Raw genomic sequence first — 12,611 nt, 5'->3', positions numbered from 1 at the left:
GCTCTGAGCCAAAATCGTAGGAAGAAGGCTCCATGCTATCTTTTTGCAAAGACCTCTGCTGTGCTTTGGCCCCTAAATCTGCCTCCAAGGGTGCATGTCTGCTAGGCACAGCAGAGCTCATGGACTCTCTGATATTTTTCTCTGGGGAATCTTTTCATAGCCATGTCACCTAAAAAGAAGCAAGGCAAGAGGTTTCTGTCAGCTGGGATCTGTGGGACAACTTAACCCAAATGGACTCAAATCTTTTTCCTTAGGGAAGGAGCTGCTCAGTTCAGTGTCCCAGGGATGGAGACCTGAGTTCCGATCCCTGCTTTTACTGTAACTTCATTTCTGAGGTTGACCGTGTCACTTCCCTTCTTACAGGGTCAGACCAGATGATCATTATGGTCCCTTCTAGCTCTGGCATTCTATATGTCCAGACTGAGCATCCTGAAGTATTCATTTATACTCCCAGACCCCTTAGTAGCAAAAGAAAAAAGAAAACAGTCACATATTTGAATGTGGATAAAAAAAAAAGCAATGCCCCATACCCCTGCCTATAAGGAATACAGAGCAAAATGCCACTTGTATAATTTTTCACATGAACAACGAGAGCTTCAAAATCCCTTTCCTTTTGTGGACTGAACACAGCCCTGTGTTTGCCGAGAGTTCCTGGTAGGCCTGTCCCTTTACCAGATCACCTCTCTTCTAAGGCACTGGGAAACATCTGTGATGTGACTTTAGGCAGTTGGGAGAGTGGAGATGGATGAAAGACATTGAAACACTAAAGGTCAACTTGCAAAAAGGGTACCAGGCTTCTCCTGGGACTCAAAGAGCAAACACAAATTCTCAAGGTGTTCTGAGCATCACTGTTAGCTCCAAAAGCCAGTCAGTGATGACTGCAAGGTCGAAACCATGGTGGAAACCAATCCTGAGTTTTAAATGCAGCCCTACAAAGGGTGAGGTTGGCTCCCAGGACTCAGTGATCTAACAGGTTCCTGATGTCCTCGGCCCCCATGTTCCACAGTACCATAATCTTACAGAAAAGAGGTGAACTGTTCAAAACTGTACCTGTGCAGAGATGCCACCACACTGAGTGGGGAATCGATTTATAATTTATATATATATGCATATTTATATAGTTTAAAAAAGTCTTTCAGAAAGACCAATCAAAAATTATTGGGAAAAGAAAAACAAAAAGATAATGTAAAACTTTTCCAGCTATCAACTAAGAGGCTCTGTTTCTGGTTTTAAAATTCTGAGTTAAAAGCGCCAACATAAATCTTCAAAATAATATCCCTGACCAAAATAAATACACACATCAAGATGGCACAATGACTGTCAAGGTAGCCCTTCCCACTGGCGCACATTCCTGAGTTCACAAAGGTGCTGTGGAGAAATGACACAGTGTAAGTGCTGGCTGACAAACGTGAGACGAGCAATCCAGGATTCACCAAAGCCCAGGGCCCAGCCTTGCTCAGAAATTTTGTTGCCGTCTCTTCTTAGCCTCAGTAGCATCCAGGATTGGCTGCCGCTTGGACTGGTACTGCTGCCAGATCTCTTCAATCTCCTGCTCCACCATGGGGTCAAGAGCCAAGAGCCTCTTCTAAAGATCCTCCACTGTCCAACTCTTAAGAAATTCATAGTCTCCATCCTGAGGTACTTTCCACTCTGAAGAATTTTTCAGTGGGCCAGGTACACTCTTGCCAAAGCTGTTGATCTGATTTTCCTTTTCTTTTTGTTCAAAGTATTCAAGGAAAGATGGTTTTTCAGGCTGTATGGTCTCATCCCTTCTTTTCATAGTCCCTTCCCCCTCCTCATCTTCTGCATTGATCACCACGGTGCCCAGCTGTGATGTCAATGTGTCATCATGCTCAATCATAGTATTGGCTCCATTGCTCATGGTGCTGGCTACTCGGACAGTGCCCATCTCATCACCTACTGCTTGAACCATTGTGCCAGAATCCATTTCATCTTCTTCTGAGTTTTCTTCATCATCCTGGTCCACTTCTCGCTGCTGGGCTTCCTGGCATTTCAGTTTTACATCCATGGCTTCGTTAATTAAGTCACACAGTATTGACACTCCTTTGGCACTCTTGACAAATGGGTGCTGTAGGAGCTGAGTGGCTGTGGCTCTCTGCTCAGGGCTCTTTAGAAGACACTGCTTCACAAAATCCATGAAGTTATCTGACCACAGCTCTGGCTTTCGTAAAGTGGGAGGAGGGTTTGTTGGAATCATGAAGATTGCCCTTATTGGATGGATGTCAGCAGATGGAGGCTTTCCTTCAGCCATTTCTATGGCAGTTATTCCCAGAGACCAGATGTCTGCCACACAGTTGTATCCAATTTCCTGAATCACTTCTGGAGCCATCCAAAATGGTGTTCCTATCACTGTATTCCTCTTGGCCATGGTATCCGTAAGTTGACCTGCTACTCCAAAATCTGCAAGCTTTGCATGTCCTTCTGTATTTAGCAAAATGTTTCCTGCCTTGATATCTCTGTGTATTTTTCTCATGAAATGAAGGTATTCCAGTCCTTTGAGAGTTGATTGTAATATTGTAGCTATCTCATCTTCTGTTAACATTTTATTTTGTAATCGAATGATATCAGATACAGAACCGGCCCCACAGTACTCTATAACAATCCACAAGTCTGTGTTCTTAAAATAACTGCCGTAATACTTGACTACATGAGGGCTGTCACACTGCTGCATTATTGAAATTTCTTTGATTATTTCCTGCAGATCTGATTCCACGGGAACTTGTTTAATAGCAACAATCTGGCTAGTCTCCTTATGAATAGCTTTGTATACACTGCCATAGGACCCTTCTCCAAGTTTCTCTAAGACATCAAACACTTCTTCTGGTTGTTTGGTTAAACTATCTTCATCCAACTTTTTCCGCTGTCGGCGAGGCGGGTTCCTCAGCTGCACTGTCTCTATGGCGCTGCCAAACCCGCTCACTGCTCCGTCCTCCCCCAGACCTCTCTCTGAAGTAAAATATTTTAATGTCTTCTCTTTCTCTCTCAAGTTTTTTTATGGTTTCATGCAAATTTTAGTGTTTTTTTCTATTTTTATGAAGAATGTTCTTTGTATTGTGATAGGAATTCCATTAAATCTGTAGATCACTTTAGATCATATGAATGCTTCAACAACATTTTTTCCAATTCATAAGCATAGATATCTTTCCATTTTTTTGTGTGTCCACTTCAATTTCTTTCATCAGTGTTTTGTAGTTTTCATTGTAGACCCTCATTTCTTTGGTTAAGCTTATTTTTAAGTATTTTGTTTATTTTTATAGCTATTATATATAATAAATATAATATATATATATTGTTTATTATATATAGCTATTGAAAATAGGATTGTTTTGCTTTCTTGACTTTTCTCTTTTTTTTGGTAATTCAGTATTAATCTGTAAAAGTGCTAGTGATTTTTTCATATTGATTGTTTATCCTCAAACTTGCTGAATTAATTTATTAATTCTAAAAGGTTTTTGGTGGAGTCTTTGTGGTTTTAAAATCTCTATATATGATAAACAGTGATAATTTGACATCCCCTTTTGCAGTTTGGATGGCATTTAATTGTCTTACCTTATTGCTGTGGTTAGGATTGCTGGTAGTAGGTTGACTAAAAGTGGTGAAAGTGGGTAGGCTTTTTTGTCTTGTTTTGGATCTTAGAAAGCTTTCAGCTTTGCCCTATTCAATGTATATAAGCTCTGGGCTTATTATACTGGTATTTGTTCTTTGCAATATTAAGGTATGTACTTTATAGCTAATTTGTTCAAGTTTTTGTCATGTAAGGTTATTATTGAGTTTCATCAATTCATCTGTCTACATCTATTGAACTGATCAGAAAGATTTTTGTCCTTCATTCTGTTGATGTATCATATTTATTAATTTGCATATGTTGAACCATTCTTGCATCCCTAGGGTGAATCCCACTTGGTCATGGTGAATGATATTTTCAATATTTTGTTGGACTTAGTTTGCTAGCATTTTTTTGAGAATTTTTGCATGCGTGTTCATTAAAGATTTTAGTCTGTAGCTTTCTCTTGTGTGACTTTATCGGGTTTTGTTATCAGGGTACTATTGTCATAAAAAGGATTTTGTCAGTGTTCTTTATTCCAGAATGTTTTGAAGAACTTGAAAATAATTGCTATTCTTTAAATGTTTGGTAGAATTCAGTAGAGAAGTAATCTGATTGTGAGTTTTATGACTGATTCAGTTTTACTAGACAACATCATTTTTTTCAGATTTTTTACTTTTTGTGATTCAGTTTTGGCAAGGTATATGTGTCCAGAAAATGTTCATTTCTTCTTCATTATCAAATTTGTTGGCATACTGTTGTCAAAAGTAGACTCTACTGATCATTTTCATGTCTGTGGTGTGGCTTGTTAACTTTTTTTTCATCTCTGACTTTATTCGAGTCTTTTTTCTATTTTCTTTGTCTATCTGAAAGTTTGTTTTTGTTTGTTTTAAAAAAATCAGATCTTTATTTTGTTGAGTTTGGTATTGTTGTTTTAATCTTTTTCATTTATTGTTGTTCTGCTCTTCATTATTTCTTTTCTTCTATTAATTTTTGCTTTTTTTCTTCATGTTTTTTAGTTATTTGAGGTACAAAAATAGGGTTTTTTTGAGATCTGTCTGCTTTTTTTGATACAGGACAAAGATACAGGCTAATATTCCCAATGAACTTAAATGCACAAATTCTCAACAAATATTAGCAAACCAAATTCAACAACACATTAAGAAGGTTGTTCATCATGATCATGTGAGATTCACTGCAGAAATGCAAGAATGGTTCAACATATGCAAATGAATAAACTTTCCTCTTAATACAGCTTTTGTTATATCAGCTGGGTTTTGGTATGTTGTTTCCACTGTCATTTGGAAATGATAGTTTCAAAATTTTAGATTTCCTTCTTAATTTTCTTTTCATTGGTTGTTCAGGAGTACGTTGTTTAATTTCCATGTTTTAGTATAGTTTCCAAAGTTTCTCCTATTATTGATTTTTAGTTTTATTGCATTGTGTGAAAGAAAGATAATTGGTATGATTTCAAATTTAAAATTGTGTTGACTTTTTGTTGGCCTACTGTGTTGTCTATCCTAAAAAATATTCCTTGTTCTGCTAAGAGGAATGTGTATTCTGCAGCTGTTGAACAGAATGTACTATAGATAGATGTCTCTTAGGTCCACTTGATCTTTAATGCAGTTTAACTCTGCTATTTGTTGATATTCTGTCTGGATGAACTGTCTGCTCCTAAAAATGAGGTGTCAAGTACCTGCTACTATTGTCTTGGAGTCTGTCTCTCCCTTTAGGTCTATTAATATTTGCTTCATATATTTGGGTGCTCTGACACTGGATGCACATATATTTAGAATTGTTATTTCCTCTTGGTAAACTGATTCCTTCCTTCATCATTATATAATCACTTTCCTTCTCACTATTTACTGGTTTTGACTTAAAGTCTACTTTTTGTGGTACAGATATAGCTATTCCTGCTCTGTTTTGGCTTCCATTGGCATAGAATAACTTTTCCCATCCTTTTATTTTCAAACTACACGTCATTAGAACTGAAGCAAATTTCCTATAAGCAGTGTTTAGTTATGTCTGTATTTTAATCCATTCAATCACTCATTTTTATTTAACTGGAGAATTTAATCTGTTTGCTTTTAGGGTAAATGTTCTTAAGTTAGATTTTACTTCTGCCATTTTGTTTTGGTATCATGGGTTTCTGCCTGGCACTGGGTCTTACTTTGGAGGACCCAGTAATGACTTGTGCCTGTCTCCCAGTTCTTTCCCCTTTGGACAATAACTGTCCATGTTGTGCTGCCTGAGGTTGTAGAGAGATGGGGTTGGCAGTGCTGTGGCCACCATGGCTGCCTGAATGCTAGAGCACACTAGGAGACCACAGCCAAGTGAGACTTGTGCAGTATAGGGGCAATTCCAATACCCACATTACTGTGACTTGCCTGCTGTTGTCTCTTCATGGCCCATAACCACTGTAGATAATGAAAGTGATATGGGCTGAAATACAAGTCTGTCTTACTGGGGTAGGCTTAGATCCATGGTCTTTGCCTGAGGCCAGTGGCCTGGAGGTAGGGACTGTAGTACTCTGCCAAGTACTAGGTTTCACTGCGGTGGGATTGGTTTTGGGATTCAGGTCAAAGACCTGCATTTAGTTCCTTATCCCTCCCTCAGGTGGGAGGCATTGCTCCATACTGTGGTGCTTATGGTTTCGTTAGCTCTTTAAAATACTCTCATGAATGAATAGTTCTAATTGATATTGCTGCTGGGATTCCATCTCTGTAGGTTTTACTCCACTGTTTTGTTGCATTCCTCCATTTTAAAAAATACTCTTGTAATTTACTATTGAAAAAATATTCATAGCAGAAACAATCTTTGATGTTAAACCATAGTTCAATAATACTACCATTCTGTTCTCAGTTACATACACACACACACACACACACACACACACACACACACACACACACGGTTCCAGGTTTGTCTGAGCCAGCTTGTTGTGGCTCATGAAAACTTACTGTCATATATCTTCAGGAATCAAAAGCTTCTTAATGTCAGACAAGTGATTTGGAATTTCTTATGGTGGCGGCATTTACAAAATTGGAAAATTCTGCAAATCAGTGCTTTTTCTTTATTTCTTGGAGAGCCAGTTATTAAACTCTTATTAGTTTGCCTGTGTCCCTAAACATCTATTTTAATGAAAAGGAAGTTATTAGCATTGTATTTGATCTTTGCATGAAAGAAACATAAAATAATTGTTTTTTCCTCTGCATTTTCAGGGATACGGAAAGACCGAAGAGGTGGGAGAATGTTGAAATACAAGAGACAGAGAGATGATGAGGAGAGGAGGAATGAGCCCTCTGGAGACATGAGAGCTTCTAACCTTTGGCCAAGCCCTCTTGTAATTAAGCACACTAAGAAGAACAGCCCAGCCTTGTCCTTGACAGCCGAACAGATGGTCAGTGCCTTGTTGGAGGCTGAGCCCCCCTTAATCTATTCTGAGTATGATTCTACCAAACCTCTCAGTGAAGCATCAATGATGGGCTTATTGACCAGCCTGGCAGACAGGGAGCTGGTTCACATGATCAACTGGGCAAAGAGAGTGCCAGGTAAGAATGCTAAGTTCAACTTCTATTTTAAGAGTCAATAACTTTGAAGAACTTGTGATGTCATGGGAGAAGCAGAGTGGCTGGGGTGGGGGACAGTACATTGTTATTTAATTAATTTCAAGATTATATCAAGATTTGTTAATTTTCAGTATAAATATATTATAATTTTCCTGGAATTTCAGAAATAACATTTTAAAATCAAAATCTAGAATGCCAAAATCTTTAACTTGACGTAACTTATTTTAACCCATTTTATATTTGACACAACCCATTTTATTTGCCAAAAAGATTTGGAGTAGACACTCACTGACACATATATTATATATTGTATGTAAATAATCTATAAAAGTTTTTCATATTGAGGACTATTGTTTAAAGTATCTCAATTGTTAATAAACAATTTTTCCTTAAAAGAGCTTTTCTTTAAAAATCTTTATGAAGAAAAGAGCTAATAATAGCTTTACTTACTGAATACCAATTATTTCTCCAACCTAGTTTAAACATAGTATTTGAAGAGAAAAGGAAATACAATAGAAATAAATGAAAGCATCAGTCCTGAGGGAACTTAAGGAAAGATCATGGTTGAAATGATACTTTGGTTTCTCAGAACTAGTCTGGATGAACTGTCTACTCCTAAAAATGAGGTGTCAAGTACCTGCTACTATTGCCTTGGAGTCTGTCTCTCCCTTTAGGTCTATTAATATTTGCTTCATATATTTGAGTGCTCCTGTAAAATTGGACTGCTACTCTTTTTCAGAAGGAAAAAACTCTAGTTCTTATGGAAACAAGATTCCTCCATGTCAAAATATCCATTATGCATAACCAAGAGCTTGTACCAAGGCAGAGGAAGTTAAATCTCTTTTGTGGGCTTATTTCTCAAATGAGGAGCAGATTATGTAAAAAGAGAATTTTTTTCATTTGGTTTCTTTCAGGAGATGAAATTATTACTGATGAAGCATAGATTGTTTTCTTATAACACTGAAAAATAAAGAGTTTTATAGTTGCATTTCCAGGGTCACTGATATGTTATAGGCTGGGCAAACATAGGTCTAGCCTCAGGGAATCTCACAGGTATATGGATATATCAGCATATAAATATGTGGTCAATTGAATAAGGGGCTAGCAATACTGTGATCCAGTCATTTTAGAAGGTGTCCAGTCAGGCGATTGGGTTACATGGAAACATGGAGATTAATGAGAAGATTTTGGTTTTTCAGGGTCAGTCCAACTGGCAAACAAAAACTCCTGGCCATCTTTGGCATTAAGAATTTTACTGAGTACCTACATATTTCTTATGTAAATAGATCCATTATGCATTAACTGAGATCTGGATATTATGGGATAATAGGTTTTTCCTTTATCTTTATATTTGTTCCTACCTTGTTTTTATACTTTGAGAGAAGAAAAAATTAATGTACAAAAACTAATGGTCAAATTTCTGACATCCAACTCTTGGTTATGGTTAAGTTTTATTATTCTATAACATTTACTTTTCTTTATGAAATTTTGGCAATATTAATTTCAGAGCATTGCTGAACTCAAGTATAAAATTCTCATACTTAGCAGTAGATTACCCTCATGGCATTTTTATATTTATAAAAATTTAAAGAGAATTTGAAACAACTGGAATTAAGTTCAAATACATTACCTGTCAATGGAGAATTTATGGCAATAATCTTTTAAATTTAGGAATAAAATGGAGACAGAAATCAAGGGAAGGAAAAATATTATGTCCATGTTTAACCACATAAAACCCAGAATTAGACAAATTTATAGTAATGAGCTATATAGGAAAACTACTCTGTAACTTTGTTAATTCAAAAGACTTGAGTGACTCTGAAATCCTTGGACCAAACTATATTTCATCAGTTGATCATTAAAAGAAGAATTATGAAAGTAAAAATGAAATTATGCGTAGTCATGTACCTCATGACAATGTTTTTGTTAGCAACATTCTGTAAGATTGTGTCGCCTTGTGATGAAGTAGCTATCTTAATTCATGCATGCTGTGGTGTTCACAAAATGACAAAATCACCTAAGGACACATTTCTCAGAACATATTCCTGTTGTTAAGTGACTCATGGATCTGTGAGTGTGAGTGTGTGTGCATACCACCATTGAAATATAGCTGTTGCAAGTCAAAAGCCTACTTGTCAGATCAAGGAGAATGAAATATTCATGGATTTTAAAAGGATGAAAAGTGAGGAACGAGGAAAATCTTCTGGAAGAACTCAAGCTTTTCATTACCTTTTAAAAAACTTTTATATATCCATGTACCATCTGTCATTTTAAAAATGCTGTCACTGAAAAATACATATAGATGTTATATTATGTGCTAATAATTTGAAAATAACAATAGTAGTAATTTTTAAAAGTAGAAATAGAAAAATTTCAGTAAGAGTAGGGAATAAAAAAGATTTCTACAGGTACCTAGAACCTGGAATAGGCTCTATATAAGCTCTATGATACAAAAACCTGTGTGGAACATTTAGCTTGTGCTCAGAATGGCTTTTAATATAACAGAAACTGTGAATGGTTTTCATTTTAAATATAATCAATATTTGGGGCAATTTCATAGTTCTAGAAATTTTTTTCCTAAGAGAATATTGTCAGAATTTTCAAGTGTTGCTGATCATAAGTTGAAGTTACTTTTGTGTTAACATCTAGGTGTATTTTGTGACTTGATATCTCTCTTTCCTACATGTGAAGATGTGAAGAGCTGTAGAATAGAATACATCATAAAGTGTTATAGTCAAGTTCCAATCTATAAAGAACTTACGTTAGATCTGGTTAACGATGACTTCAAGAAATTATTTTTTCCTTTCTAATTTAAAAACAATAGTACCAACAAGGATGATAAAAATTACCTATTGAGCTCTGCAAAAGATGGTTTTTAAAAATAACACATGCCATAATATCTGCACATGTCTAGCTATAAATGTAGCTTTATCGTATGCTTTGAGTTTACTAATCATTGATAGACACTTTATAGTCTATCCATGAACAAAGATTTACTTTTAAAGGAACTATATTATTAATTCTTCATTTACTATTATTCTACACATAAAGAAACTAGTCCACAAATGTAACATTGTTTAGCTATAGGTCAAAAAGGAAAATATAACTGCAGAGTTGTTATATTTTTAAAGTCAGCATCACAGTTACATTGAGTGGCTGATTCTTAGGTTTAGTGTTCGTGAAATACGTCTGATTTTTTTCACCAGAGAGATATCACCAACTGTCACTTGAATTTGGCATAGCTCTTGAAGGGTGTGCTGGAAGCATGGCCCAGGCCAAAGCATAAAGGACAAATGGCTGTGAAGCTTAGGCCCACAGGAAATATGTTATCTTACCCACTTCCTCATTCTTTTAGTGGCAATTTAATGACGGTTTTCCCCTCCCTTTCTTCCCAGTCCTTCTCTCCTCAAGGCTGGAGGAGTCCTGACTCTTCACCATTTTACTTTGCATTCCCTCCTGGCTTCATTTTGGCTTAGGGGTAGAAGATTCACTTTTTCTTGATGTGCCTCCTGCCAGCCCCAAGCTTAGGGTTTCAGCAGTTTTGGTGTTGGTCCTCAAGGATGCCTATTTTTCTGAGCACCCTTAGGGCTTGAGGCTGCTTCTGCTCCTGGATAGCCCAGATATCTACTGCTTAGCTTCCGTGACTCTGATAGTCATCCACATCATTTGAATTACCAATAAATCAAGCTCAGGCAAGACTTGAATAAAGAACAAAGGAAAAAGGACTTTTGAAACTTCTAGTGTTAAGAAATCTAAGCCCTGCCAAAATTCAGTTTTCCCATCAATTAGAACTGTTCTTTAAGGCTATGCTGTTCCTCTTTTTACCTCTGTTCAGAACTCACCTGCTATTCTACCATGCCTCTGGCAGCTGCCTCAGTGAGACTCCATTTCCAACCTTTCTTTTGTAAAGGGCAGAGAAGTGTGCAAAGGAGTGTGCACACTCAAAATCTGGGGACTTTATTAGGCTCTGTTTTCTGTCAGTAGGTCAGTTTTTCTTAGTGTCACTGAAATCATAAGTGAATAAGGACAAGAGGGCAAGGGGAGGGCACAATACCTCCATCTGGAACTTGGAAGCATCTTCAAGGAACATATTCTATTCTGGGAGATTTCAGAGACTTGGCAGGGCTACCTGGTACTCTGCTTCCCAACTATAATCAGACCAGTGGACTCTGCTCTGCAGCTGTCCTGGTTTATCCTCAAAAGCAATGCTTTGAACATAGCACAGCGATGAGGAACATGACATAGAAGTATGGGTGACAATCTAGAGGTATGACAGATATGTGTGCTTAAAGCAAGATTTGGTGTTTAGATTTTGCGACCATTGTACAAATAGAGCCTGAGCACCAGGACAGATTCATTCCAGCATGAATGGGGGCCACCTTCTGGACTGTAGGTCCCAGCTTCCTCTGGAGCACTCATCCCTGCCTAGTCTTGTACTGCTATTGCAGAAGCCCTGGGGGAAGCTCAAGGAAAGCAGCTACTTGCTTGATTTTTCTTGTATGTAAAACTTGGAAGCCCTATTCTTTTCCTGTCTTAAGATTATTTGACAGATGTGTTCTATTCATCCAGGCCTCTTTGCAGCAGGTCCTCAAGGACCTGTTTTAGTGTGTCTAGGTTCTAGAATCTGCATGTTTATTTCAAGCACTGTATGTGTGGGTGCTGGGTGTTCCCAGGCCACCCTATGGGGAGCGTTGGCTTTGGCTTTCCCATTGCCAGGGGACACTGGCAGGGAGACTATCAGCTTTCATTAACTCCTCATGTGCTAGCCATGAGGTGTTATGGGTTGAGCTGTGTTTTCTTGAAAAGTATCTTGAAATCTTCACCCCTAGGGTCTCAGAATGTGACCTTATTTGGAAATAAAGTCTCTATAGAGATAATCAATAATCAAATGTGTTCATTTGTCTGGGCCCTGGCTTGCTACGACTGGGGTCCTCATTAAAGAGGAAATTTGGACACAGAGCTGGAAAAGGGAATGTGATATGAAGTGACCCTGGAGGAGACAGTTATGAGAGTGGAATGATATACGTACAGTCAAGGAGCACCAAGGTTTGCCAGTAAATATCAGAACCTAAAAGAGGCAAGAATACTCTGCCTAAAACCTTCAGAGAGTGTGGCCCTGCCATAACCCTGCCTTGGCACTTCTAGCCTTAAGAATTGTGAGATAATACATTTCTGTTGTTTTAAAAGCCAGATTGTTTTAGATATTTTATATAGCAGCCTACGAAACTAATGCGAAGTGTATTGAAATATTCTGTATCTTTGAGACAATAAAAGGAGTTCCTGCTCTACAGAGGAATGCTTGGCTCATCTAGTGTAGGCTTGGCTAATCATTGACTTGTGTGGATTCTCTCCACTGCTCATGCAAGTGGTTCACTTAACTTCTGGCTTTGAATTTGACTCAGAAGTACTGAAGTTCTATGCCTCTACCCGGTAAATATCTTATAAAAGATTTTAACCAACAGAAGGATGTTTTCAGC

The 12,611-nt window shown here is 37.5% G+C and overlaps 1 protein-coding gene and 1 pseudogene across 6 annotated transcripts in view; one reads left to right on the top strand and one right to left on the bottom strand.

Annotated features, from left to right (window-relative positions):
* Esr1 (estrogen receptor 1) overlaps positions 1-12,611 on the top strand; it is a 426,367-nt gene that overhangs the window by 273,878 nt on the left and 139,878 nt on the right. For all 6 annotated transcript variants that reach the window (XM_021237950.2, XM_021237951.2, XM_087193444.1 and 3 more), the window contains one exon: positions 6,787-7,116. In XM_021237950.2, the coding sequence (XP_021093609.1) occupies positions 6,787-7,116 (330 nt within the window). The remainder of the gene's footprint in view (positions 1-6,786; positions 7,117-12,611) is intronic.
* Positions 1,417-5,857, bottom strand: LOC106010408 (serine/threonine-protein kinase 4 pseudogene; annotated as a pseudogene).

This window comes from Heterocephalus glaber, unplaced genomic scaffold (genome assembly GCF_053883595.1).
Source record: "Heterocephalus glaber isolate CG9 unplaced genomic scaffold, H.glaber_assembly_v1.0 deba00001593, whole genome shotgun sequence".
Lineage (NCBI taxonomy): Eukaryota > Metazoa > Chordata > Mammalia > Rodentia > Bathyergidae > Heterocephalus > Heterocephalus glaber.
Note: the sequence above shows the minus strand (reverse complement) of the source record. Positions and strands in the feature narration are given on the sequence as shown.